This window comes from Paroedura picta, chromosome 9 (assembly GCF_049243985.1).
Source record: "Paroedura picta isolate Pp20150507F chromosome 9, Ppicta_v3.0, whole genome shotgun sequence".
Taxonomy (NCBI): domain Eukaryota; kingdom Metazoa; phylum Chordata; class Lepidosauria; order Squamata; family Gekkonidae; genus Paroedura; species Paroedura picta.
In genome coordinates, this window is record NC_135377.1 from 33,262,387 (window position 1) to 33,290,110 (window position 27,724).

The window sequence follows — 27,724 nt, forward strand, 5'->3', positions numbered from 1 at the left end:
AGCCGTGAATGGGGAGAAGCGCTCTTCGTGGCAGCCAATCGGAATCCGAGAGAGTGCGGACGGTCCAAGGATCAGTGAGTGGCCGCCGTGCCGAGTGACTGTAGCCTCCTGCGGGGAAAGCTACTGGTTCGGACGACCTTTCCGCAAAGCGCGTTTCCTGCCCTGGGTCCTTTGCAGAGAGGCAGCAGCTCCCTGACTTGGACGGTGTCCTTCTGTGCCGGGGCGTGAGCGGCAACGCGCCTCTTCTCCTGCGCTTTCCTGTGAAAGTGAGGGCGGGTGACGGGGATCTCTGCAGCAAGGGATAGGAAGGTGCCGTGCAGAAAGCAGCTCAGGCGATTGGGGTTAGGCTGAGGGGCAGGAGAGGCTGGTAAGCAGGCGGAGCGGTCTCCACCCTAATCCCCATCGCTCTCTTCTCTTAGTGTGTCCTTTTCAGGGACGATATTTTCCTGAAATTTATAGCTTGGTACTGTGTGGCTACTCAGATGTAAGCCCTACTGTGTCCACTGGAGCTTACTCCCAGGTAAGGGTACCTAGGCGTGCAGGCTCTATGCATGTCTATTTAGAAACAAGTCTCAGGGAGTTCAGTGGGACTTTGCAACCTAATCTTGTGTCTGTTTACTAAGTAGTATATTCTGCTGTACTCTCTAGCAAGAGTGCTTGTCTGTGCCTTAGTGGGGTTTAGTTCTGTTGCTGTTATGAAGGGTGGTGAATTGGGTTTATATTTTTTCAAGTTACAGCCTCATGCAGACTTATAGTGCAACTGTATGTAAAATCTCCCCAGTCTAAAATTACTGGATTAAATCTGCCCAGGGCTATACTGTTAATTGTGAATAAATTCAGCTCAGTGTACTATTCCTTTGTGCCAAATAATCCATAGTAATGACTGGGTAATTTCATTTTAAGAAGGAATAATTGTCACTGTCTCTAACCTTTGGTGATTGTACACAGTCACAATAAAACCAAAGGGCACTTTTTCTTTTTAGGACACAGGAAATTTGATTAAGCTGTGATACGTTGCAATTCTTCACAGTAATAAATTAGTAGGGCTTCTAAGTAGATTCGTGCAATTCTCAGGTGTAGGCCCTTTGAATACTGAAATGTGCCACCGAAATGCAATGAACTGAAATTACATAGTTGTTTATGTGGAATGTGTACAGTTGTAGAAATGAACATATTATCCTTCTCTTGCTTTATGCAGGATGAAAGGCTATAGTTATATGGTTCAGAATGTGTAATGTGTATGCATGCAAAGTATTATTGACATATGTGTAATCCTAAAGAAAGTTAATGTAGGATGCATTAGTTTCAAAGAAATGCTACACTTCTTCCTTTGATATTAGTTTCATGGAAGTAGATAACAAGAAAAAGCAGCATTCATTTATCCTCACCTTTTTAAAGAGTGATAGAGATCCAGAAGAGAAGGTCTTTGGAATGTTAGTAAATAGGACATGCCTAGTTAACTAATACTATTTCCCAGTCAGTTGGAATTTTGTTCCAAGAATTTTGTTCCCAGGCCACATTCTAGTATGCACTATTGATGTTAGAATATGATCATGAGTTCTCATAGGCCTTTTTGTTATAAGTGGTTTGAGAATGTACTCTGCAACACACCCAATAATGTCCATGTCTGTAGGCAAGGATTACCCATTACTGGTAGGCAAGCTGTCTGGCTAGGACTTTCTATTTGCCATTGCTGAATGTGTTAGCAGGGAATGCCTGGTAAGTTTTTATATAACCACAGATATTTTGATGGTATAATAAAAAGCTGTTTTAATTAGGCCCCTGTAATTGTTAATGGTTGAAATTTAAATATCTCATATTCCCATAATGGGTATACATGGAAATATTTACATGAATTTTTGTAAATATGTATTTTTTGAGATGCATGTTTTGTGTATGCAGTGGTGTCTTGCAATATGTTAGTCTACTATTCCTGTTATTTCAGTAAGTGTCAGGGATTATTATTTTTTTTTTACATTTATGTGCATACCAGCATGCAGCAGTCTAAGAACTTGTGCCAGGCTAGTCCATAATCAAAGTGCTTGTAGAGAGGCATTACAAATTCTTTACTCTTAATATTCCATCTGACAAAAACTGATACAAAAGTTGTGTGAAGTTCTTTCCAATGGATCAGGTGCCTATATGAACTCTCCCAAGGGAACTTTAGACCCATTTCTTGAACTGCTTACAAGCCAGTATGGAAAAGGACAGTATGTGATATGACACAGTGCAGGGGTTCGCAACCTTTTTTGCATATGACACTTTTAGAGTTCTGACACAGCCTGATGAGCACAGCCCCAAAATGGCTGCCATAGGAGGCAGAGCCAATCACAAAATGATGATGACAGCTTACCTTCAGTCACACAGTGAAGATACATGTGCTGTGGTAGCAGTGACTGCCAATACAGAAGCCTTGCTGGGCAAAAGCCCTATAGCCTTACCTGTTCTCTAAAAACACTTGTTGGGTACCAGCAAAGGTGTCTTAGGAGGCATTATGGTGCCCATAGGCACTATGTTAGGGACCCTGAAGTAGTGTGTTGTTCAAAGGGAAGGGGAGTCAAGAATACTAACCAGTGCATACACAACTATTTAATTGCCCAGAAAGGGTTTATTAGATTATTTCAATGTATTAAAATACTCTCATTTCTGTATATGTGTATACATGTGTGTCCTTTCCACCATGTGTTCTACATATTTCATACTTAGGGGGTTTCTGGTATTAGATCATCTGCACCTCAGACAGTAACAGTCAGAGTTGGTAGTTAGTTCTCAAATTAATTCTGTTAAATCAGCCATTTTAGGGGGATCCCTCTTAAACTATTTTTGTTCAGAGTGAATTGGAGGAAACTTGTGGTATGTTTCATCTGGGTCCCTTCATTCCCTGTGCAGATATTTTTAAAATATCCAGTGCTGCCCACTGTGCTCATGGAATACTGGGCTGAGTTCTAGTCTTGAAATTATAGGTGTGGTTAGACTTGGAAAAAACTGGTTAAAGCAGAAAAATTAAAGTAACGTACTGAAGATGTCCGATGTTAAAAGGGTAGTGTCATTATGCTTTTTAAATGCTGGAAAAGCTGAAGTCTGGTAGAATTGTTGACCCACAGCCAGATCATATTGCTTTAACAGTTCTGGACTGGTGAACAACTAATGTCTCATACCCCCAATGGCCATTTTATTTACTTACCTTTCCTGCCTGCTGGTGGGTAGAACTGAAAGGAGTTCTTGCATAGGGCCCCATCTGCCTATATGTATCCCTGTGCTACTGGGCAGTTGTAATTGTACATCTGGTAGACTGCTAATTCAGCAGGAATGAGCACATGGCTGCAGTTTTGGTTGCTGATAGCAGAATTATATCTTTTCTTAATTTGCTCTCTTTGTTTCTGGTGACATTGAATTGCCGCTGTATCTAATTTTAATATATTACAATGGTTATGCTAGTACTCCCTTAAAAATAGTTACAACATTAAAAAGTGCATAAATAAATGAGCCAGTTGATTTGGGTTGAGTTTTTGTATAGAGTAAGTTACGTAGCTTTTTAGTTTTATCAAAAACTTGTTCTTCAGGGGGCCCTTAACAGAATGTGCTGATTGTTGTCTCCCCTCCCAATAATTTTTTAAAAATTATTCCTACAAAACGTGCCTTGAACACTGATGTTGGCAATTCACTGCAAATCACTCTGTTTTCATTTTTATTGGTTCTTTAATGGCATTATAGTATTAATGCAGTTTCCTTTATAGCAGGGTTTTATGCATGACAAGGGAAAATGAACCCCACCATGAGCGAGGAGCCTGATGCCCTGGCTGTCGTGAATCAGCTGAGGGATCTAGCTGCTGACCCCTTAAACAGACGAGCCATTGTCCAGGATCAAGGATGTCTACCAGGGCTTATTTTGTTTTTGGATCACCCCAATCCTCCAGTTGTCCATTCAGCCTTACTTGTAAGTAGAATCTATTTCTTCAACCTGCAGCTGTTTTGGTATGATTTCTGCATCTTGGCTATTGAAGGCCGCTTGAAGTTTGGAATCTGAAATATTAAGTGATCATTCACAGGCTGTTGAAATCTGCATTGGTGCATTAATTTAAATGCACCAATTTACTGAAAGTTTTTAAGCTTGTTCCCCAAGGAATAGTTTTTATTGTGCAAAAGTGCCCGCTTTGATAGCACATAAATATATAAACCTATAGAAATGCTTACTCAGCAGCAAAAGTGTAAAGGTAACATGCAAATCTGTAAGCAGCATATGAATTAGAATGGGGTGATTTAAGTGCTCACTCTCGCATCCCAGACCAGCCTCACACAGTTGTTGTGGGAAAGTCATGTGTGCTGACCTGCTTGGAAGAAAAGGAGAATTGGAGCCTAAATAAATAAAATAATTGTTTGGATAATAGTACAACTGAGAATCTGTGCTGGATAAAAGTGGCTATAAAAGTGTTAGATTGCTGGAAAGTTGTTCTAGTTAATCTAGTATGTTAGCATATTGGAAGGAGATTCAGTTATGAACTACATTTTTGGGTTTTAATTAAATATTTTGCCATGCTTTTATGGAACACCACTGGGCCCCTGACCCCCCCCCCCCTCAGCAATCCATGGACCTGTTGAGTGTTACTTTGATAAGCTGTTATCTGTTATTGTTTTTATTATTACCACTGTTGTACTGTGTTATATTTTTTCTGATGCAGAACAAGTCAACATACAATATAATAAATAAATAAATCCCCAGTGGGAACCCAAATTGCCTTACATCATTATTTTTTTCCTCCTCCATTTTTATTTTGTAACAGTAGGCCTCTGAAGTAGGGTAAGCTGGACTACTGCCACCAGTCCCTCCAGTGAGCTTCCATGGCAGAGTGTGAATCCAACCCTGGGCCTCCCAGAAGCTAGTTTAACCACTGTGCCACACTAGCTCTTAGGATTGTGCGCTCAGGTGCAATTCAGCCCCTCCGGCGATCACCGAAGCCCGAGGCAGCCAGTGCCACAGAGGGGAGGGGTGGTGGTGGTGATGGTGGCGGCGGCGCACCATCCAGCACCCACATGCAGGTGGCTGGTGTGCTGCCGCCAGTGCTGCTCTGCACTTCGGGCTTTGGTGATTGCCGAAGTGGCCAAACCATGCTTGAGCAGGCAACCCTAGCTCTTATTGGTCTATGTGTTTATATTCTGGCATACATAATTAATTGTATTTATTATTATTAGCCTAATGATTAGATTTTTAGACTTTGCATTTCATTATCTTGGTAATTCTTTCAGCTTCTTGCAAATATGCAATATGTGGGGGTTACTATTGCATGATGGGAATTTACCTAAGGTCACTTATTGAGTTCATAGCGACATCAGGATTTGAACTGGGAAGTTTCCTGGCTTACATTTGGATACTTGGAAACTGACTGACTTGGAAACTGTGCATAGTGACGATTATACATGTATAATGTATTTTCGCATAGGCCCTTGAATGGGGCAATCTTCTGAACTTAATTGTAATGTTTCCTGATACAGCTGTCAGTTTCCTGACAGCTTGCACCGAATGCCTTTTGGATATAGCTTAGCAGGCTAAAACTTCATTTTTTAAAACCATTATTTTTACAGATGATCAAAATTGTGGTGTATTTTGAGGGTTTTTTTTTAATCATAAAGTAATGAAAATGACAATATGTAAGATGATGATGCACACTTTGTTACAGGCTCTTCGCTACTTGGCTGAGTGTCGTGCAAACAGAGAGAAAATGAAGAGTGAACTGGGTATGATGCTGAGCTTACAAACTGTAATACAAAAGTAAGTATACCATGCCATCTGAAGGAAGAATTATACATAATGTTACCAAATCTTGCAGTAGTTGAGAGAGGGAGAGATGGATCATAGCTGTGCTCAGCTGCTGAGGATGGAAATTTGTCTGCCTCAAAATAAGTGCTGTATGTGGTTCATTTCAAACAAGAATTTACAAATTCCCATCAAACTTTGGTGGTGCATTGTGAATATTTTTATACCAGGGAATTTGTGAAACTTAGATTTGGAAAACAGAAGTGGAGATATTAAATTATAATGATAACAGGTCTTAATTAGAACAAAGTGTCTGGGGAAGTCACTATCTCAGGAAATCTGATTATGCTCAATCAAGGATTAATAATAATTGATAATGATTATAGTATGCAACTGTTTTTAATGAGACATAAAGTCAGATTTCTGTTAGTTGAAGCTGCTGCCCTAAATAGCCCTTTCAGAAAGAACAAGTGGCAAAAAAACTATTTTATGAAGCACAGTTAACGTTTATAAATGTGGTAGTCATCTCACTTCAGTAGGAACATTGGCCTTTGTTTTTTTGCCTGATTGCCATTTTTTTGAGTCGATTATTTGCACTTATTGGGCAATGGTAAATTTTCCTGCTCTCAAACTCATTGATTAAGAGATGAGAAGGGAACTTGTCAGGCTTCTGGTGCAAGTTTAGTATTTCCTCCTCTGACTGGAAGCAGCTTTCCATAAGTCATAAGCAGAGAATGATCTTTCCCACTACCTGTTGCCTGAGATGGAGCTGCTAGGAGTTGAATCTGAGACCGCGTCCATGCAAAGTTCATGCTCTGCCACTCAGCCGTAGCCCTTTCTCAGCCTGTGAACCTTTTAATTCTGCCTTTTGTAATCAGAAAAGGTTGTTTGCAGTAACACACTGGGCATTTTGAAGTCTCTTTTGCAAGTTAACAACAGTGAATTTGCAGTCCTGTAGAAAAGCAATTATGTTGTGTCAGGGTTTGTTTCCCCCAGAGGGGAAGAAACCTTTGCCCTGTTCTTGTAGTGTATTTGCGCAATTAATAAATTTGGGCAGAAGTCAAAGATTAGGAAACATAGCAACAGTGAAGTAACAGACTGTATTCGATAACTTATTTTAGTGAAATTTCCAGAGTTTAGCAGAGTGAGAAAATTACTCATTATAACTACCCAATGACACCAGCAGGATCCTGTTTCCCTTTATGAGGAACTGCCAGAGATCCACTGGGGCCTGTTACAAATTCCAGCAAATATTTTAAGGTTTTTATATATGTACCTCAGCTTTGGTCAGAATCAGTAACTTTAAGGATGAGTAATAGTTTGCAGAATACTGTAAAAGGTTGGAAGTGAGTGGAAACATGTATTTTTATTTTGTGGCTTTGATGTGCTTGCAGAAGCCAAAAACCAAAAACAGAATTCTGTGTAAGCAAATCCATTTGCATCACGGAATAGTTGTTATACACTTTTATTTTGCTCACATAATCAGGGTTATCTTTTTTTCTCTCTGTAATTCGTATTTATGAGATGTGATTAGGATGGTAGTGATATATCCTTAGTTTTTTTTGTCTGACAGAAACCAAGTTCTGGAACATTTGAGTCTGGACATTGTGTGGGTATGCAGCAGATCTCCTGCTCCCCCGCTTTAATCTGCGGACTGCTCTATTTGTACTAATAGCTGCCAGTGCAGTTTACCAGCTCCATCTCTCAGACTTGGACTGGGGGGAGGATGAGGAGGCCTATCATGTTCTCGTCCAGACCTCAAGCAAGGTGACTCCCTTTTAGAGGTCACTTGTTTACATCTGCTGTGGTTGGTAGCTGCAGCACCAGCAGGGTATGAAAGGCCACGCACGAAGGGTAGAAGGACCCTTTAGTAGGAACCAGTTAGAGAGCCTTGCTGTGAAGCTTTATTTAGCTGAAAGTTGCTTTTGAAAAATCAGCCTGTTTATATTTGCAGCTGCATTTCACAAACTGGCTGCTTCTGATTGAACAGGGCTTCTACACTTAAGTTGTTTTTATTTTATGAATGAATGAACTGGATACTGCATTTCATGAATCATTGCTGTGCCATTTCTTGAAAGGTTTCCCTTGGTGCTGCTTCATTTCATAAATTGCTCATTCTTGAATGGTCAGGAGTTGACCATTTGCCTGGAATGTGTTGCTACTTTGTATGTTGTTGTGTTCCATGAATTTGTAAGTGTGCTGCTATATTTAATGAGTTAACTTTTTAAAAAATGAACATTTCTGCTATTTTATGATTGATCCTGCTTGTGGTAGCACACTTCACTAATTGATTACTTTTGTTGAACCTTTTCAAATGAAATCTTTCCAGCTGCCATATTTCATTAATTGATTTCCCTGTTACTATACTTTGTGAATCAATTCTCTGCATTCCTATGCTGTATTAAGTGACTTTCCCTGTGTTGCTACATTTCATGAATTGGTTAACTTTGATTAAACTGGGTTTCTGTGCTTAAGAAGTTTACATTTCTGAATAAAATGGGCTGCTATGGTTTTAGGCTTCTGCATGTCATGATTCTGAAAAGTAACTGTATTTTGTTCTTCTTCATATGGTGATTGCTTTTAGGCTGCTGTGATTTTGGATTTGGGTATTTGTGATTTAAACTATCCAAAGATTGAACTCCTTTTATGGTGTGTTTAGTGCATCAGCCTGAATTGTGCAGCTAGGTCTTAAGAAATGTCTCTTACTTTTCTAATACAAGCTGTAGGTAAGAAGTTTATTTAGTGTTATAAAAACCCTCATATTAAATTCAAAATTGTACAGATATCTCCTTCAAAACCTGCCAGCTCCACCTCAGAGGATCTCCGGCAGTTCCTCATAAAGGGAAACAGGATCCTGCTGGACTCATTGGGTAATTTTAATGCATTGGATTATTAAATCTATAGCCATGATTGACCAGAGAATGGGGAAGTTTTGATATGTAAATAAAAAGCCATCTGTGCAGAATACTGGACCTTCTAGATGGGATCCTTAGAGCCAGTGTATCATGGTGGTTAGAGTATTAGACTGTGGTCTGGGAGACACAGATTTGACTCCCTGCTTTGCCATGGAAGCTTGCTGGATGACCTTGGCCAGTCGTTCAGCCTAACCTATTTCTTAGGGTTGCTGTAAGGCTGAAATGTTAGCCTCTTTGGGTCTCCACTGGGGAGAAGGTTGGGGTATAAATGAAGTAACGAACAAATAATCTGTCATTCATGGAAGTAAGATGGGAAATTTATCTAAGCCCTGGGGTTGATCCAGGTAACTTTTCCACTCTTACCTTGCCCAGTTCCCCTCCTTGGGACAGCCACTGTCCATGTGGCTTTTATCTATCTTGAGTCTTATACGGATCATATAGTAAAGCAGCACTGGAAATGGTTATAGGCTAAATGACAGTGCTATGGAATTGTACTCCTAAAAGTAAGATAGAATTGTCTAATGGTCACATTTGCGGCCACCTGATTAAACCAGTTGCTAATTACAGTCCTGAAGCCTTGAATGTCAGTCTGTCTCTCTGCCCCTGCCTTTGTTTTGGTGGCTTGTGGTCCTGGATGCAGTGGTGGCTCCATTCTATTATAATGTTGCACAGATGTACTGACAGCAGTATAACATTTCTGAGGCACTGTGAAGAGCCTTACTGTTTCTAAGCAAGTACTTAATAGCATCTCGTAATACTGCAAAGCACTTAGTGAATGCATCTGAGTTTTCTGATTGTTTTATTTAGTTTCATCTTGTTTGGATAGAAAGTAATTTATGGGTTGCAAAGGTCAGTGTTAATTGCTTCTCTTTTAATGCTTAGTAGTGTTATGATGTTTGTCTTTCAGTATAATTTAGAATACTGCTGGGGATTTGTGTTAACCAGTACTTCTTTATATTGAGTAACAAATTAATGAAACCATGGTTTTCAATTACTTAGCTGGAAGCACATTCTTTCTAAGCTAGCCTGCTTTGGCCAGAGGGGAAACTAGCTGAACTGCATCCAACACTGCTTTTCCAATTTATGACTTGCTTAAGACGATCAGTACTGTTAATAGGTATTTAATTGCACATCCTTGATACATCCCCTTCTACATGCTCTTCTGTGCCTTGCTGTCATCCTGTTTTAATTCTGAGCAATTTTGAATTGCATGTATTCTGGAAATTTAATTACTCACTGGAATTAGAAAAGTTAGGACGGATTGTGCCTGTCCTCTAAAAGTTGCTGTGAACGAAGCAAGTGGTGGTGTCCTGTGAGGGGAGGCAGAATCTGGAATTTCCAGCAGGTTGGCTTCTTCTGGAGTCCTGAATAGAAAGCATAGAGATATTTTTTTCATCTTCCGCATTGGGGGCTGGATCCAGCCTAACTTTTCCAAAGGCAGAATGGAACTTTCCTGTCTTTCCTCCCTTCTGCTGGAGCCTGCTGATGTCCATGGAGTGCTGCTCTTGAGGAATGACATGAGGGGAAGGGGGGAAAGGTAGAATTTGCCAATTAAGTTTGAATTCTACCCCAAGAGTTTTCCTAACAAAATAAATAACATTGTTTAATATTTTAAAAGTTGATTGACAAACTTTCCTGACATTTCAGGGGTTATTTGCTGGAACTGTACATAGGAGGAAAAGATAGGAAACATGAATTCTTAGTGAGACATTGGATAAAAATGGTGGAAGTGGTCTAAGATTCTTCTTGTTCTTGTCAGAACATCACATACCTGCTGTTTTAAAAAGTTCTTATTGGATTCTAAGTTTATTGATTAATCACTAGAAAAGACAAATAATGCTAGGGAGAGTTGGGCAGTTGGGAGAGAGGATCCAATCTGCAGTGGACTGACTCAATAAAAGAAGCCATGGCCTAAGGTTACAAGACCTGAACAAGGCAGTTAATGAAAGGATGTTTTGGAGGTCATTCATTCTGACCAGAGTACCAAATCTCTGTCAGGGCCTGGAGATTCCAACTGATCTCAAGGCTACAGATATCTGTTCCCTTAGAGAAAACCGCTGCTTTGGAGTGTGCTCTTCGTTGCATTGCATTCCTTGGGAGGTCATGTAAAATGTTTTCAAATCAATTATCTGTAGATGCTTCCTTCAAGAGAATTCAGAGAAGGGTGAGAAGAGAAATGGTGTGTTAAATAATTCCAGTAAAAGTCTAGGCTGGCAACATCCGGAACTCTTCAAGAAGAAATGCCTTAGGTACAATTAGAAACATTACTTAGACAAATCACTTATGTATAGTATAAAAGTAAATATATAGTCTTGATGATGATGTCTTCCCAAGGATAAGGTATCTCTGACAATGCAATAGTGCCATCTAGTGACTGTATATTAAAGTCCACCAACATAATCTACTTTACTGAGAATATAGCTCAAACTTTTGCAGTGTGTTACGATTTTTTGGGGGTGGAGACACTGAAATTGCTAACAGTGCCTTGTCTCCTACAATTATCAGAATATATAGATAAAGCTATTACCATGGAAGAAAATATTAAAACTCTGGGGAGAAAATGTAAAAAGAAAGAAGCCGACCGGTTTCCAGGAAGGGAGAGTTGTATAACCATTTTGAAAAGCAACTTAGACAGCCAACATCAGATATGTTTCATGCTATTTGGTAGGACAGTCTCATTCCACAGCTGTGGAAAACTGCTAAGCTTGGAACAGTGCTGATTAGGGTATGTTATTCAGCTGGAAATCCTCTCTCTAATCTTGGTTCTCTATTGGGATGCAAAAATGTTAGTGTCTGTTTTTGCTAATAGGTAATCTGGTTCTTTGGAGAATCTGAGGGTAAGTCAAAAAGTATTGCTACTAGGGTTCCAGTTCATACGTGCACAGGTTTATTCTAAACAAGTCAATTTTCCTGGAGGACACAAGATGATTGTGGGGGTTAGTATGAAGAAGCTTTAAGAAAATTGAAAACTGCATTGATGAGAAAAAGTCCAGGAAATTTGTGCTGGTGATATTTTTCCAATTACAATAATGTACTTGCCCATTCTTTGAGGCTAGCAAGGGTTAGTACTATGATACTTTTGTTGGGAAACCTTACTCCATCCACCCTAAAGTCTTTCAGATTTCTTTTTGCCCCCAAATCTCGAGGAACGTTTTAAAAGAAAACAGTTTGAGTCCCTCAAAAATGCCAGAACTGCTGTTTTGATGTGATATAATTCAGAGTGCAGAATTTTTCGGGGAAGGTTTAGAGGGATGGCAGCACTGCCTTCAGAAGGGTAAAGACCAAGATGTTGAGAAACAATAGCTTTATTGTTTTTTTATAAAGGTTTCTATGATTTTTGTAGCAATACTTTTTTGACTTACTCTTGTAAATTTGTCCGAAGGACAAACAAATTTGTCCGAAGGACAAATAATGTTAAAATATTTTGAGCATTCACAACTTCCTTGCATTCCGTCTCCTGGGCCAAGCTCTGCTCCTTTGTTCTTCAAACTAGAATACTTTGATCTACCGAGAGCCAGTCAGGAAGGAACCCATGCTACAGTCCTCCAAAATTTCAGTGTGGTTGAACTAGAACAAATTGAATGTCATATTTTGACCATGTAGCTTTGACTCAAACGATGGAGGCAAACAACAAAAGAGGGGAAACAAACTCAATCCCAAATATTCAATATAGGGTCAAATAAAATAAAATAAAACAAATTAAATATTTATTATATAGTCTGCCCATTAACAGTAAAGTGGCTGGATGTCAGACTGTACGGTTTATCACTTTTGAATTGTGTGTTGACATGCGCAAAATCATAGAACTATTCTAGTCTTATAACATAAGTTTTCAAATTGACCTAATTGACATCTAGTTTTGGGTACACCCTAACTTCCAACCACTGTCCGAGGTGCTGTTCTGACCTTGGAACAATCAGAGGGATATTTGTGGGCCAGTACTAGGATTTGAAGGATAGCCCAAAGCTGATATAGTTGAGTGAAACTCAGGGGCTTGGATCAAGATTAAGAGCTATAAATTCATTACAGAGAAGGAAGGGCTTAATCTCAGGCCATATAACTTCTAGGCTGGCTGGAGCTGTTCTAGAGCCTTCAGTTTGGACACTGATTCATAGAAAAAGAAGAGTTGGTTCTTATGTGCCACTTTTCTCTACCCGAAGGAGTCTCAAAATGGCTTACAGTCGCCTTCCCTTTCCTCTCCCCACATCAGACACCCTGGGAGGGAGGTGAGGCCGAGAGAGCCCTGATATTACTTCTCGGTCAGAACAGCTTTATCAGTGCTGGGGCGAGCCCAAGACTACTCAGCTGGCTGCAGGTGGAAGAGGAGCAGGGAATCAAACCCAGTTTGCCAGATTAGAAGTCAGTGCTCCTAACCACTATATTGAGCTGTTTCTTCTAGATCTTGGGAACAAAATGGCGAGTGTGACATTGGCATGAAAGGATAGGAATGTAGGTTGGCTACACCTGGCAGCAAGATAAGGCAGTGTAAAGGAAATGAGAATGAAGGAAGAAGAAGAAGAAGAGTTGGTTCTTATATGCCGCTTTTCCCTACCCGAAGGAGGCTCAAAGCGGCTTACAGTCGCCTTCCCATTCCTCCCCCCACAACAGACACCCTGTGGGGTGGGTGAGGCTGAGAGAGCCCTGATATCACTGTAGCTGGCAAGAAGGGTTGAGGAATATCCTGGTGTACACCCTGTGCTCAGGAAGGATGGGACAGGACTTTAGGGCTAAAGGAGCCGTAAAGTCAAGGGAGAAATATGCAGTTTCATCTTGTCTTCAGGATTGCCTGCTTGTTACCCACCTTGGTGATTGTTCTTCAGGAAAGGTCTTGCTCATCTGTTTTTGAAGTCTTTTTTTATGGTGGGGGGGATTGTGTGGTTTAAAGAAACAATCTCTGGGTGTGATGGGCTCTGATATGCCATGGGAGTGTGGAAAGGACAAGGAGACTGAATTGGGGCAGCAGAGAGATGGCATCTATTAAAGGTGACACTTGGGCATTGTCCAAATGATGTTAGAAATGCAGGAATCTTCCATGCAAATTGCAAAGCTATGAAGGCTCTTGTGTGATATGCAGTCCCTTCTTGACAGCCTGCCGGAATCTGAAGCAATAGATTGCTCAAGATTATTTTTTTTAAGGGGGCAGAAGGTTGTAATGTGATGTTAGTGTCTGTGAAAGAGGCCAGACTGGTAGTATTGCAGGCCTGTGGAAAAGCAGCAGGAATAGCAATCAGCTTTTTTTTTTTTTGTCCCTTGTCCCCTTGCCAAATTTTTGTGTGTGATGGTAGTTACTCGGAGGAGAAAAATATGTTTTTGTCTCTAGGAACCCCTGTTGTCAACTAATGCACACTTTAATTGCTTAAGAAGTTATTTTCTGTATATATATATTTCCCAGCAATTGTTGTAAACTCATTTGTATTACAAGGAAAGACTCATTGCATATTGGCCATCTAAAGAGCTAGTTGCCTACATTCTGCCTCTGTCATGGTTAGAGCAGCCAAGAAACAGAATGGAATTACTATGCCAGAAAGATCGGCCTTATTCCTGAGCTGTTGGGAATAGGCTTAGATCCTATTCTAACGGCCCTATGTTAACTAAATGGCTTCACCCACAACATGTGTCCAGTCTCTGCCTCTGATGTGAAGGTCCCCAGGTGGTATGCCTTTGCACTCTTGATGTATGCATGTAGATACACTTTGCCATGCCGTTGTAACACAAACAACAAATCAGCTACTAGGAAGGCATGGCAAATAGAGAAAATAGTCTGGTGGCAGTAGTTTGTTTGGGCAGTGATGCTGGAAGAGGCTATATCAAGAAGGCTTGAAAACCATGAAGTGGAACAAAGACCTTTGCCCTCTTCTCCAAGTGCAGGAATTGTGGTTAATTTAAAATATTCTGAATACTAGCTGTTAAGCCTGCTTTAAAAGCATGCTAGAAGGTGGCTGGCCTGGCAGCGATTGCAGTGCCCTCCCGCTCCTGTGGCAAGCACAGGCAGTGGAGAGGTGGCTGCCTGTTCCTAGGCCGCTTTTGAAGCGGACATCTGCATGCCACCCTCCCCCCGAGGGCTAATCAGAGGGCTGGCATATCATTGAAAGCACATTTCATTATTATATTAATTAATATTCATAACAATATAATATATGATGATGTTGTAGTCTCCAGATCAGGGAAGCTGAATGGTGGGTGTGGATGCTCAGAAAGCAAAATCTTTGCATGTTGAAAGCTTGATGATTCAATCAGGATAATTCTTGCATCATGATAATGCTCACCTTAAGCCACTAGAACAGGATGTCCAATGTATTTATTATGAGGAGAAATTAGATTATTGAGAAATTAAGTTCTTGTGTTCTCAGTGTAATATTCGTATCAGTTATTGTAGATTTAAAGAGCTTCCAAGGTTTCAGAAGACATTTGTTACTCTTTACACTTGTTTTCAATTTCCTTTTGACTAATTTCTTCTTAAGCTTACTGTTTACACATATGTTGTGATTGCTTCTCCGAGTTGGCTGAACAACACTGATGTCTCCCAGCAGGTTCACATCAACACTCAGCGACCAATGTAAAGTTGGTCCATAACTAACTGTCATAAAGCACAATTAGTTGTGAGATCTAGAAATTTTGTCTTTGTCATGACCAGAATTTACCCAGCCAATATAAGGGTACTTGATGCTTCCCATTAGACAAATATTTTTGTCTTGGTCACTTAACAATTCCTTTTAAAATTCAGTATTCTTAGAGTTCTGACTGGGTCGATGATGGTACAGTCACAGCTCATTTTTGGGCTTGGTGTCTCCACCTGTAATGATCACTCGATGGGATATCCCTCTTATATTGCTAGCTTACTTTGATTCACTGCCTCCTTTGGCATACACTTATTGTAATTTACTGCAAGAGCGTATATCTTGGGGCAGCTATACCCTGTTGATTTCTCTGCTTCCGTTCCACCAGCTTCTGAAAATGGCCATGTGTTCTTGCCTAATTCCAAGCCCTCCAGTTCCCACATCTTGACTCAGATATCAGTATGTCTAAGAGGTCCAACTGATGGATGGAGACAGAGCCAATGTTTGTTGAGGCAGAAACGTGGCTTTGTATAAGTTTTCTTTGGTATTTGGTTTTTGTCCTCTCTGGACTGGGTTCGGTTATGCCAATAAAGCTTTCTGATATCTGTAGTCCCTCCTACCATCCCTGCAGCCATCCCCCCCCCCCCGAGTGGGGTATGGTAGATGTTACCACGTAGCCTGAGGAGGGACCCCGTTGTTCCTAGTCCTCTACTTGAATTTCCTTTCCTGAAAACTTGTCTTTAGATGCTCTCTATTACAGAATCAGGTTTATCTAGTGTGTTAGAGAGTGGGATGTGTGCAGTCTCTGCACTAAACAAAATATGCTGCTGTCAATTTTGTATTTGGCAAATATTGGATAAATTCATAAAATTGCTTTAGTTCTAGCTTTCCTAATTTTATCTCAAAAGAAACATTTATGTTAGAAACTTCTGAATAACTGTTTGTGTTGGTTTCATGCATTCTGGAAAAAAGATATGCAAAGGTAAATCCATACACTTTTTAATCTGCTTTACTTTAGGACCACAACACCAGGAGAGACTAAACTGTTAGCTTCAGAAATCTATGACATTCTTCAATCTTCCTGCGTGTCAAACATGGACAATGTCAATGAGATGAATTCTCGCCGCCGGAAGGCTCAGTTTTTCCTGGGGAGTACAAATAAGCGTGCTAAAACCGTTGTTTTGCACATAGATGGTCTTGATGATTCGGTAAGGAATTCTCCAGTATTTTTTACATCTTACACTGGAGAGGGATGATTCTTTATTTTGCATGTTTTCAATTTGCTTGTGCCAAGAAACTTATTGAAAAGCCTGTAATATGAGAATGCTGTATATTAATTACTAAAATATTGGCTGTAATCCCTACTAGCTTTCCAAGGACACAAGGGAAGGTGATGTTTGCTATTCTTCACCACATGAGTCTTTCTATTTCCCTTATCCTCTAGGAGCCGCATTTTGGGATGTGTTTTGGATCTAGTTGAGATCCAAGCCAGTGAATATAATTAAATTACAGTATTTGCTGGCGTATAAGACTACTTCCCCCCCCTGAAAAACATGCCTCCAATGGGGGGGGGGTCGTCCTATACACCGGGTGCACTTCAGTTGGGATAGACATAGCTGCTCATAGTGGCCCATAGTACTGTAATGTAATGTAACAAACTCTATATTTTGGATGGAAATTTTGGGGGGTCATCTTATACGGCCAGTCATCTTATACGCCGGCAAATACAGTATATATTTGTGTTTTTATGCCAGAAGTGCATAGGAGGTATTGTTATAAAGATTGCTATATAATGTGGATTGTCCCAGGTGACATACTTCAGAAAAGCCATAAATATGCTTGAGGTAGGGGTATGTGACCCTCCCCCCCCAAAAAAAACCCTGGTATTTTGGGGGGTTGGGTATATTGAATGTGAAAAATTATCGCTATTTCCTGACATTCCTGAATCCCAATACCCCTTCCCCCCAGGCTCCCGCCCTTTCCAGCTGCCCGGGCAGCACGGTCACCAGCTCTTAGAGCCAGCGGTTATGCTGCCCAGGTGGCTGGGAAGGGCTTTCCCCCCTCTTCCCGGGCTCCAGGCCTTCCCAGCTGCCCAGGCATCGCGGTCGCCAGCTTTGCCCCCTCCCCCCCAGGCTCCAGCTCTTCCCAGCCGCCCTGTGCCAAAGCCCCCCCCCCCGCCGCTTCCCGGGTGAGGGCCATCACCAACCTGTCTTTTCGGCGGGCCGGCAGGCTAGTGTCCAATGGCAGCTGTGGACTGAAGGCGGCCCACGGCAGGGAGTGGGCGGGTCGGGAGGCGCTTTTCCTCGTCAGGTCTGGGCCCAACTCATCAGGTCTGGGCCCAGTGGCCAATCGCCACCCGTCCCTTGTTGTCAGATTGACACTCGGAGGGCCCAATCGGCAGGCGCTTTGTGCTTGTCACTCCGGAGGGAAGGGGCGCCCTTCCCCATCACGGACAGGGCCCTCCTTGAGAGCCCTTACTGTTTTATTTATACAGCTCCCGGTTACAGATGAGCGGTTACAAATGATTCTATGATTTTTTAAATCTAAATTTAAAAATATGTTGAGTGTTTTATATTACTTTTATGTAAACTTGTGTGTGTTTTTAAAACTTCTTATTACCTGCCCTGAACTGTCTACAGAAGGGCAGGTTATGAAAATAAAATTGATAATGGAGAATTGGTCTAGGGCTCTGAGGAGGCTGTTGTTTGAGATTTGACACCAAATTTGCAGCATAGATGTTGGTGCTTCTCCTTAGCCCTCCTGTAGTTTAAAAAAGATTGGGCCCCCAATGAAGGTGGCTCTATCCACCATGGTTTCCAGCGGGAGGTGGGAAAAGATATCTAATCAGATCCATTTAAATTCCTTCTACACTTCAAGCCGTGACTTCATCTTGGAGTGTACTTGAGTCCAAAGACGTTTAAAGAGACTGCAACCTCTTTAAATACCTTCTAACTCTGCCTGGTGATCCATTTTGGGAGCTGGAAAAAAATTGTTATCTAGCTGAATTAATATTATCAAAATGCTGATAAGGTATTTGGGAGGGATTGGTTCAGATTGGCCAAATGCACACCCCCAGTTTGAGGCCATCCTCCTTTTCATGTTTACCTGACAGTAAACCCTCCTGCTCTTGGTGGGGTTTTTAAGTAAACATGCCTGGAACTGTCAATTTCATTTCACTTCTTGGTTTGGCACTTAGCATATTCCATATTGGAGTTCACATAGTTATCTAAACACCGCCTGCGGCGCCGCGGACTAAATAATTCGCTAAGGGGTTCTGGGGCAGGATGTGTCCGTGATGAGGAAGGGTCCGGATTGGACCCTTCCTCTGGACAGACAATCAGAGGGACTGGTCCCTCTGATTCCCAGCCCCAACAACTGGGAGCTGCGCGCAGTTGCTCCTGGCCTGACGCAGCCGTATCAGGCTGCCCCCTCAAAGAGCCGCTGACCCAGAGGACCACTGCCGGGGGACACGCACAAAGGTTAGTTCCTAGCGCCCGCTGTATTCCTCATACAGCGGGCTATATTACTAGTTTAGTTATATCAGGTCAACATTTTCTGCCTTCGTTTTACAAATAAAAGTTGTTGAGAATCACTCTCTTCTTGCAGTTCTGTCCTTAAGAAAATACTGAGTTTCCTAAGTGCTCCAACCCCAACATCTTGTCCTATTGTTTGAGATTTCTTTGGCTATTGGCTAACAGTTGTGATAATGAGGTCTCAGTGGAGTCTTTATACAATGTTAGAATAACTTCTAAAACGTATCCTCTGTTCCCCCTGTAGATAACACCCCAGGGTCGTGTTTGCCTTTTTATAGCCACAAAACAGCATGTAAGGCCGTTGGAGCATGCTCTCCCCACATGCCTGGAGGTCTCTGCATTTTCTGTTTCATAGCCATTTTAAATGATCTAACCTGATCTGCTCTGGCTTACGTTTTTGCCAAGTAAGCCAGTTAGAGTCTGGTCTGTATCGATGTGGTCTTCTCCAGTGAAGATGGCTGTTGTTAATTGGATGCATAATGTGCACCCCTCTTCAGTTACCTCTGTTCTTTTCTTCTTCTTGTTACCCCTCTTTCTTAACCTAGTTTTAACCAGGACAAGTTATTGGAACTGATTGTTTCCTGACCTGGTAGCTCATTTGTTTTCCCATCACTGTCTCTAAAGCTTTTCTAAAAGCCAGAAAAATGCTGCCCGTTTCTTTTTTGCCTGCCAGTTTAAGTACGCATTAGGCTGTAAATGGTCTGAGGTCAGCACATCTAAATGCGGTCTGTATACTTTCCTGAAAAGAGCTAATGCAGAGCCTTGCAATTTCATTCCTCTATGTGTCATGGTAAAGATGCTTGTTTCTAGTTGCTAGCATAAAGGAAGATGTGAAAACCCACATTTAATTGAGAGAGAGAGATCATACCAATAAACCTCTGCAAGAAAGTAGAGGGATAACACATAGTGTTGGATACAGCCAGGCTTCACTCAGTTTCCTCCACATGCAGCCAGCTGTATGACCTTGGGCTAGTCACAGTTCTCAGAGCTCTCTCAGCCTCATCTACCTCACAAGGTGTCTGTTGTGTGGAGAGAAAGGGTAGGCAATGGTAAACCGCTTTGAGACTCCTTTAAGTAGTAAAAGGCAGGGTACGAAAAAACATCAATTATTCTTCCCTGAAGTCCTTCCCTGAAGTCCTCCAACATCCCCTTTGTTCATGTTGGCCCATTCCTGACCTAGCCTGTTAGTCAGAGGGAATTTTCCCTTTTCACCAGTGGAAAATCTGGTTGGATCCAACCCATTGCAGGGCTTAATAGCATCTCTTTTCCTAGTGCTGAAGCCTTTCATGGCTTTAAACTGCTATGATCCAGTGATACACAAAGCAGAATAATAAATGGTTTGTTCCACTTGTTCACCATCTAATGTTCTCCACTGTATATATTATAGGTAAAGGTATCCCCTGTGCAAGCACCATGTCTGACCCTTGGGGTGACGCCCTCCAGCGTTTTCATGGCAGACTCAATACAGGGCCTTCCCCAGTCATTACCGTTTTCCCCCCAGCAAGCTGGGTACTCATTTTACTGACCTTGGAAGGATGGAAGGCTGAGTCAACCTTGAGCCGGCTGCTGGATCAAACTCCCAGCATTCCTGCCGCTTACCACTCTGCGCCACAAGAGGCTCTCTTATTATAGTGCCCCCAAATTGGTTATGTGAGGACTTGCATGAGTGGAAATGTGACTGGGGATACAACTAGCCTGACGATGCAAGTGGCTACGAGAGTCTTTTTCTTACTTCTGGTGGCCTAAGAGCTCGAGCAAAGCAGAAAATGTTCATTAACCACCTGGACTCCCAAGTGCAGGCACTTTCAAGTAAGCACTTGTAGGAGTTCTGCTATCAGCTAATACAGACGAAATAAATTTGAACACAGTAACTGGGTGTCTTATTTTCAGTTTCACAGCAAAAACATTTGCATTTACTCCTTTTGGCACCTTCTTGAATATTTAGCATTGTACTTCAATGGACAGGGTCGCTTTTTGCTGAGTTGCCTGCAGAACATTTTCATTTGTTCACCAGGGCAAAGGTTAGGCACTCTCATAAATGCTGACCTCCACTTCATATTCCCATGTGCACATTACTTGGAGGTAAACTTGTGTAAGAATCTGTAGCTTTCTTTTCCTGAGCATTTAGGAAGTCCCACTTGAGGAATAACCAGGGCTGGGGGCTGAGGACGGTTGCAGCGGCAATGGGGAATTAGTGTATATTGCCAGCTCAGTCTCAATCCCATCCTAACAGTTTGATTTAATAACATGATCACTGTGAGATTGATGGAGAGAAAGATCTTGGTCACCTCTGCCTGTTGCAGGCACGGTCACTCGCCTGAGTATGGAGAGAAGTGTAGGATTCAGAATGCAGGCAGAACCCAGCTGGGGAATGACCTCCGAGACCAGAGAAGAGTAACTACATTTGCTGCCCCTGAACTTTAGCGTGGCATGTTTCAGATTTGCCATGACATGCTGATGCTGCATAACACAGAAGCCCTGGCTGTAGTTAATGCCTTGCGGTCGTCGTGCCAGCTCTAAGAGGCACCGTATTGCTGTATTCCTGCCTTTTTAAACTCTGTAAATACATGTAAGTCCTGCCGGGGTAATACTGAGCAGGTACAAGCTAGCATGGGCGAATGCAGCATTGTTGCACTGTAGGCACTGTTGCCTGCTTTAAGCATCACATTGGAGGGTGTTTTTGTGAGCAGACATTTCCTTTGAAATCAGAGTTCCGTTTGTGCAGGGTGGTGATGTCCGTGAGCTGCCACAGATGAGGTAGCTAAAGGATACAGCAGCTGCTTTGATGAATTCAGTCAGTATGGATAGAAGGTGTCTGATAAATAGCAACTTAAACACTAACTGCTCATCAATGAGCATTTAAGTCAGTCAGAGCTTAACCACAGGGGACTGTTTAGCTGATCATACAGAGAAAGGCAGTCTTTGCTCTTCAGCACTTTCCCCTCATTATTCACAGTTGATTCCCTCCCAGTTTATCTTCAGCATGTAAGTAGAAATGATGTCTTAAAAAAAAACAGAGCTGTTTTGTTTTTGTTTCTTTAAATGCTAATCTTGTGTGTTGTGGTACTTTCTTCCCTGAATCTTTTGTCTTGCATGCAAAGTGGTCTCTCCAATTACTTGTGTGCCTTACCTTTTAGTCTCGGCGAAACCTGTGTGAAGAGGCCTTGTTGAAAATTAAAGGGGTTATCAGCTTTACTTTTCAAATGGCTGTTCAGAGATGCGTAGTCCGGATCAGATCAGACTTAAAAGCAGAGGTGAGTGGGTACTAGTGGCCAGCTTTTATGTTCTTCATTGTTGGGTCCCTGTTTTTACTTTCTGCTTCTCTTTTCCATGCAGGCATTGGCAACAGCGATAGCATCAACCAAAGTTATGAAAGCCCAGCAGGTTGTGAAAGATGAAAGTGGAGAAGAGGTGAGAAACCTGCTCCATGCTTAGAGCTTGCTATTGGTAGATTTGGCAATAAAATGAAAGCAGTCACCAAGGAATATAAAAGATGCCTCATGAAGACAGGGGCTTCACCCATCTGTTTTGTGAACTCAGGAAACGCAGGGCCAAAATGTAATGCTGTGGGCTTGTGCACACCAGTTATCTCCCAGGAAGCCCTTGTGCTTGGGTTTCCATGCAGAATTTCCAGGTTCCCCTGGCCAGCTGCAGGGGATGGAGGGGTACAGTTGTCAGATTCAGGTTGGGAAATGCTTGGAGATTTGGGTGGAGCCTGAGGAGGACAGGGATCTCAGTGGGAACCATGCCCCAGAGTTCACTCTTCAAAGCACCCATTTTCCTCAGGAGAACTGATCTCTGTTGTCTGGGGATCCCAAAGTCCCACCTGGATGCTGTCACCCCTGTTTCCATGCCAGTTTGTATGCGGCAGGCTTAAAGGCATCTCAACAATGCTCAGCATACGTTTAGCATTTTGGAGCTGGGTGTTGCAAAACAGAGGAAAACTGCTTTTGGTTTAAGGGACCAAGATATGAAATATTGTGCCTTAATTAATTGCGTTGTGCTAAGCATCTGTTGGTGGAAGACTGTGCATTCTTCTGCATTAATCAGTAACTGCTGGAACAGTGTAGTGTCTTTAACTACACAGTTAATTAGACCTTGGTCCAAAAAGCCCTGCGGCACAGGCGTTTATTTTACTTGGGACATGAACTGAAAGGTTAAAATTGGTTATTTAATTTAAAAAATCCCAAACTGTGCATTTGCTTCATTTCATACGATAGCCTGAACCAAGGAAATCAAATGTCCATTTGCTCAGAAGCTGTTAAATGTGCCTACTGCCTAAACAGATATGGACAGGATTTCTACATTATTATTGTTGAACTCCAAGACACGTTCAAATAGCCTTTTAAAAAGGCCTTGTGTTAGTGGTGTACTGAGGCTTCGGCCGCAAGGCCAAAACCACGACTTTTCAAACCAGTCAGTACATTGTTCCTTCGTATTCCCATTAAACAGTTGCTGATTCCATTCCAAGATACTCCTGTAGAAGTGGAGCAGAATACAGACCTCCCGGAATATTTGCCAGAAGATGAAAGCCCTTCAAAAGAGCAGGACAAAGCGGTGTCCCGTGTCGGATCACACCCGGAGGGTGCTGCCAGCTGGCTGAGCACGGCTGCAAACTTTCTGTCCAGGTCCTTTTACTGGTGACGTGGGACTGGAGCCGATAAAGGACTGTGCAAACCAACACGGGGCCAGTTTTCATTTGGTCTGGTGAACTGCCAAGTGCAATTTGCAATAAGTTCCCACAAAAAGATTTTAGACAACACAACATATGCTGTTTTACATTTTATTGGACAGTGGGCCTTTCAGGCCAGTCAGAAGGATGGAGGCCTCAGGTGATGATGGCTTGTTCATTTCCCCTCCCCTGTCCCTGTCGTCGTAGATGTTTTATTGCCTCACATTTTAATATGGGCCCATCATTAACCAAACATTTTGAGTGTAAAAAGCTTTACGTTACAATTCTTGCTAAGCCACACAGAAGAGAGCCCATTCTACACAAATCTCAGGACAACTCTGCAAGGAAATCATTAGTTCTATGTCTGCATGGATTGAAATGCCTTTTTTTTTTTGGCCTTATTTCTGATTATATATTTCCTCTAGGAAACCACTCTAGAGAAAACCCTCTTTGTTGCCATTTGTTTGCCATTTATCTTTTCCTTCCAGTGTTTTGCAGAGCCACTGTTTTTATATTCTACTTATTGCATTGCAAATGGAAACGCTTCAGACTTGAACTTGATAGCCCTTAAACGTGTTTCAGAAAATAAATTCAGCCTATAACCACTCGAGCAATCTGAACTCAGTAAAAAGGATGAAAATCTTTGCGTGTATCTCTATATACAGTAAATATGCTGTAAGGAAATGCTTGGAATGATGGTTGTGACTTTGTGGATATGATTGGATGCCATGGATTGTAGTTTAAGTTGGTTAAAAAGCTCTCAAAAGTTGTGATTCTACTCAGGCGGTGCCTTGCTGTAGATTTTGCCTGTGGCAGAAAGTGATGTTGGCCTTAATGAATGATTAAAAAAATGTTTTCAATTAGGTAATCTGATAACTGAAAATAAATGGGACGAGAGGGCATGCCTGCCATGCCTCAGTGCCACTGTCGATACACTTTCATCACCATAAACTTCTGCTGTTTGGTGGGAATCCTATATTTTCCCTGTTGCCTTTGGAGGGTATTTTTTATAGTGAACCATGGTGGGTAACAGTCTCATGACCACAAGAAGGACCTATGGGGCAATGGGAATGTTGGTGTTGGGATGAAAACCCAGCCAATGCAAGATGTCCAAGGGAGGAGAAGCATCTTGTCAAACTGTTCGTGAAAGTGCACTAACCCTGGTCTAGACAGACAAAACCAATCCAATACCTGAACAGGAAGCTTTCACCTTCTTGTGCTGTGGATAGTATCAATGTTCCAAGTCACCTGGATCTTCACATCTTGTCTCTATAAAGCTTCCCTGAAGGATAGTACAGGTAAAGTTCTGGTAGGCAAAACATACAAGAAGGTCTTACGCAAGACTCCCTGCATTCTAGAAAACACTTGGTTCCTGAAGGCCTATGCCTTGCACGTCAGCAGAGGTTAGTGTGTAGAAACTGTCACAATATTTTAAACAAGCGTGCAAGGAAACCATAACCAACAATAGAATTTCACTCAAAATTTGATGTCCTTTTGAGATAGAGCTTACATCAGATTAGATTATTTTGTTTCTATTTTTTTAACGTAGCTAGTCTAGTTTGATGTTTACACGCACAGAATACAGGCTTCCGAAGGCATGTATTGCATTAAACATGTATTACTAAGCAAATTGCTGTCTAGAATGTTACAGTACCAAATGTGTTTGCAAGACCCTCCACCACTGTATAGCCATGGGTGCAATGTTTACGTTTTTGTTTAACACCTGTCTTTGCGTTTTGCAGTGCTGCATATCCACACACTAAATTATACACCCCAATGGATATTAATGGTTCAGTATGAGTAGATATTAAAATATGTGCGTTGAATTTGTAGGTATACCTTTGTTTTTGTTTTTTGTTTTTTTTTTGGTTGATATAGCTCTTCCACTTACACTATCTGTAAGAGCTTTTGAATACTGTAAAATAAAAGTGTAATATAACTGATTCTTTGCAGGGATTTCTTTAAAGCAAGTGCTATCTGCTATTGGAACTTATATGGTTCAATGTGAAGTCTGCTCATGATCAACGGAACAAGACATGCCTTAAGGCATAGCCTGCTTTTAAGAAGTTTGGTCTACTGCATAGAATTCTGTCACTTTCTGATGGAATTTCTCATGGCCATGCTGGCAAACTGCAAAACCTGGAGCTTTGTTAGCAGGAAGAGAACCTGTGTGTTGTCGCTTATGTAGATGAAGCATACATAACTCTGTAGTCCTAGTTTTGGACTCCTTGCATATTTCCCCCTAATTAAGTAAGATGGCACTCGTTGCTGTCTTTTTCCAAAAGCCGTTCTGAGCTAGTGGCTAGGGATGTGGGTATTGCTCCCTCTTATCAATGCTGTCACTTATAAACCGCTTTAATGTGCTTATGCTATGATAAGCAGCAAGTGTTAGCATACTTCTATATCTGTATGTATCTCTCCGTCTACCTTTTTTTGACAGAAAGAAGAGTGACCAGATTCTCTGGACCATGCTTTGGCACTAGAAGCCCCTTGGGTGGAAGTTGATTGCCAGGAGGACTCACAAAAGTTCCGTTTCAAATGCAGAATGTAGACATCAAAATTGCCAACAAGATTAGTAGCTGTTTACAATATCTTGTATTACATTAACAGATGTTATGTTTGTAGTGGCAGAACTATGACAGATATCTGAATATTGGCAAAAACATGTATTTATGCGGTAATTTAATGAGATGGAAAAAGAGCTTTAATGCTACTCCATATTTGCGGGTGTCAGTACTCTTATAATTCTCCCCCACTGCAGCATAGATTGTAACCTGTATTATGGAACTGGTGTTTAATATTGCACAGCAGTGGCATTAAGCTATAGGAGCGAATCCTATGGATCCATAACAATTTTAGCTTTTCTGTGAGTAGTTTTTACAAACTGCATTTTCAGGACTTCTCTGTCTCTTTACAAGTAGAGGAGGAAAGAGAAGGTGTCTCTAATAGTTTTGTGAAGCTGCGATGAAGAATTGTTAATTTAAAACTTTAATTTTAAAAGGGGTCTGCCATAGGGTGTATTTTCGAAAGGATGGTGGACTCTCAAAAGGAGTAATAATGTTGCCGTGGATTGGGTCAGTCTTTGCGATTTAGTAGCCACAGCCCCCCTGTGACCCCCCCCCCCATATCAAGTGGCGGGTTTGGATTCTAAGGGGCCAGGGTAGAGGAAGGCCACTTTCCTCTTGGCAGCCGCCTCTGCTCTCCAGAGTTGTGCCCCTGCAGGTCCAGAAGGAGTATTAGGTGGTGCCAAGTTGTGAGTCTCCAGCAGGAAGCAGGATTTGGTAAAACATAATAATCATGGAAGAGCCTCTTGTGGCACAGAGTGGTAAGGCAGCGACTTGTTGTCTGAATCTGTCTGCCCATGAGGTTGGGAGTTCAATCCCAGCAGCCGGCTCAAGGTTGACTCAGCCTTCCATCCTTCCGAGGTCGGTAAAATGAGTACCCAGCTTGCTGGGGGGTAAACGGTCATGACTGGGGAAGGCACTGGCAAACCACCCCGTATTGAGTCTGCCATGAAAACGCTAGAGGGCGTCACCCCAAGGGTCAGACATGACTCGGTGCTTGCCCAGGGGATACCTTTACCTTTAATAACCATTAAAGAAAACTTCAGAGGAGCTGCAGCTGTCCTGGTGGAGTGACGTCTTTGAAACCAGGCTGATTTCCAGGTAGATTTATGTCCCAGCCTCTCTAAAGGAATGAATTATTTTCTTAATTTGGAGGAGAAGCCTCTGTTTAACTGTGATTAAATCTCTACATTCTGGCCATTCTATTCCCCACATTGTAGAGTGAAGCAAATGTATGTTTTCATGACCTAATACAATGCTTTGGGTGACTGATTTGGGTGGCTATCGTGCTGTTATGGGCTCAGTCTGATGACGCTTGCTGACTGAAGAGCCTCCCCAGAGGCATTTTTTCTAGATCAAAGCTTCTTCTTTCTCAGCAAGGTCCCTTTCACTGGAGGAGATTCCTCACTTGGCAGAAGGAAGTCAATGCTAGTCATAGACCCAAAGTCTGATGCTTGGAGAGGCCTTAAATGAGCTCTTATTCAATCTGTAAAAAGGTAAACAGATGATGGCAGAGGTATTACCCAAGTACTGACAGGCTTGTGATGTTAGAACATCACTGCAAACTCTTCAAAATATTGATGTACTGGGCTGCCAGATTTGGGACTTTGTATGTTCTCCATCTCTAGAAGGCAAAAACAGTAGCTGTATCACAGTGAGAGGAAAGCACTCAAGGAAGTTGGGGGAATCAACCCTCACTGACCTTGAAGGACATACATTTATTTCGGTGTA

The 27,724-nt window shown here is 41.9% G+C and overlaps 1 protein-coding gene across 8 annotated transcripts; it reads left to right on the forward strand.

Annotated features, from left to right (window-relative positions):
- Positions 1-69: 69 nt before the first annotated feature.
- Positions 70-25,372, forward strand: ARMC1 (armadillo repeat containing 1). Of its 8 annotated transcripts, XM_077352291.1 has the most exons (8): positions 70-266; positions 420-520; positions 3,738-3,937; positions 5,676-5,767; positions 16,243-16,432; positions 21,895-22,011; positions 22,094-22,168; positions 23,210-25,372. In XM_077352291.1, the coding sequence occupies exons 3-8, from the start codon at positions 3,764-3,766 to the stop codon at positions 23,399-23,401; spliced, it is 840 nt and encodes a 279-aa protein (XP_077208406.1). In that variant the 5' UTR covers positions 70-266; positions 420-520; positions 3,738-3,763; the 3' UTR covers positions 23,402-25,372. The 8 variants fall into 8 exon arrangements, with proteins under 8 accessions (XP_077208406.1, XP_077208403.1, XP_077208404.1 ...); XM_077352288.1 differs by having other exon boundaries at positions 70-520; XM_077352289.1 differs by having other exon boundaries at positions 70-520; positions 3,741-3,937.
- Positions 25,373-27,724: the final 2,352 nt, after the last annotated feature.

Coding starts and splice junctions, on each gene's coding strand:
- ARMC1 (XM_077352288.1), top strand. CDS start 3,764: ATGAACCCCACCATGAGCGAGGAGCCTGATGCCCTGGCTGTCGTGAAT. Junction 5,768..16,242: donor TTACAAACTGTAATACAAAA/GTAAGTATACCA, acceptor GCTTTACTTTAG/GACCACAACACCAGGAGAGA. Junction 16,433..21,894: donor TAGATGGTCTTGATGATTCG/GTAAGGAATTCT, acceptor CTTACCTTTTAG/TCTCGGCGAAACCTGTGTGA.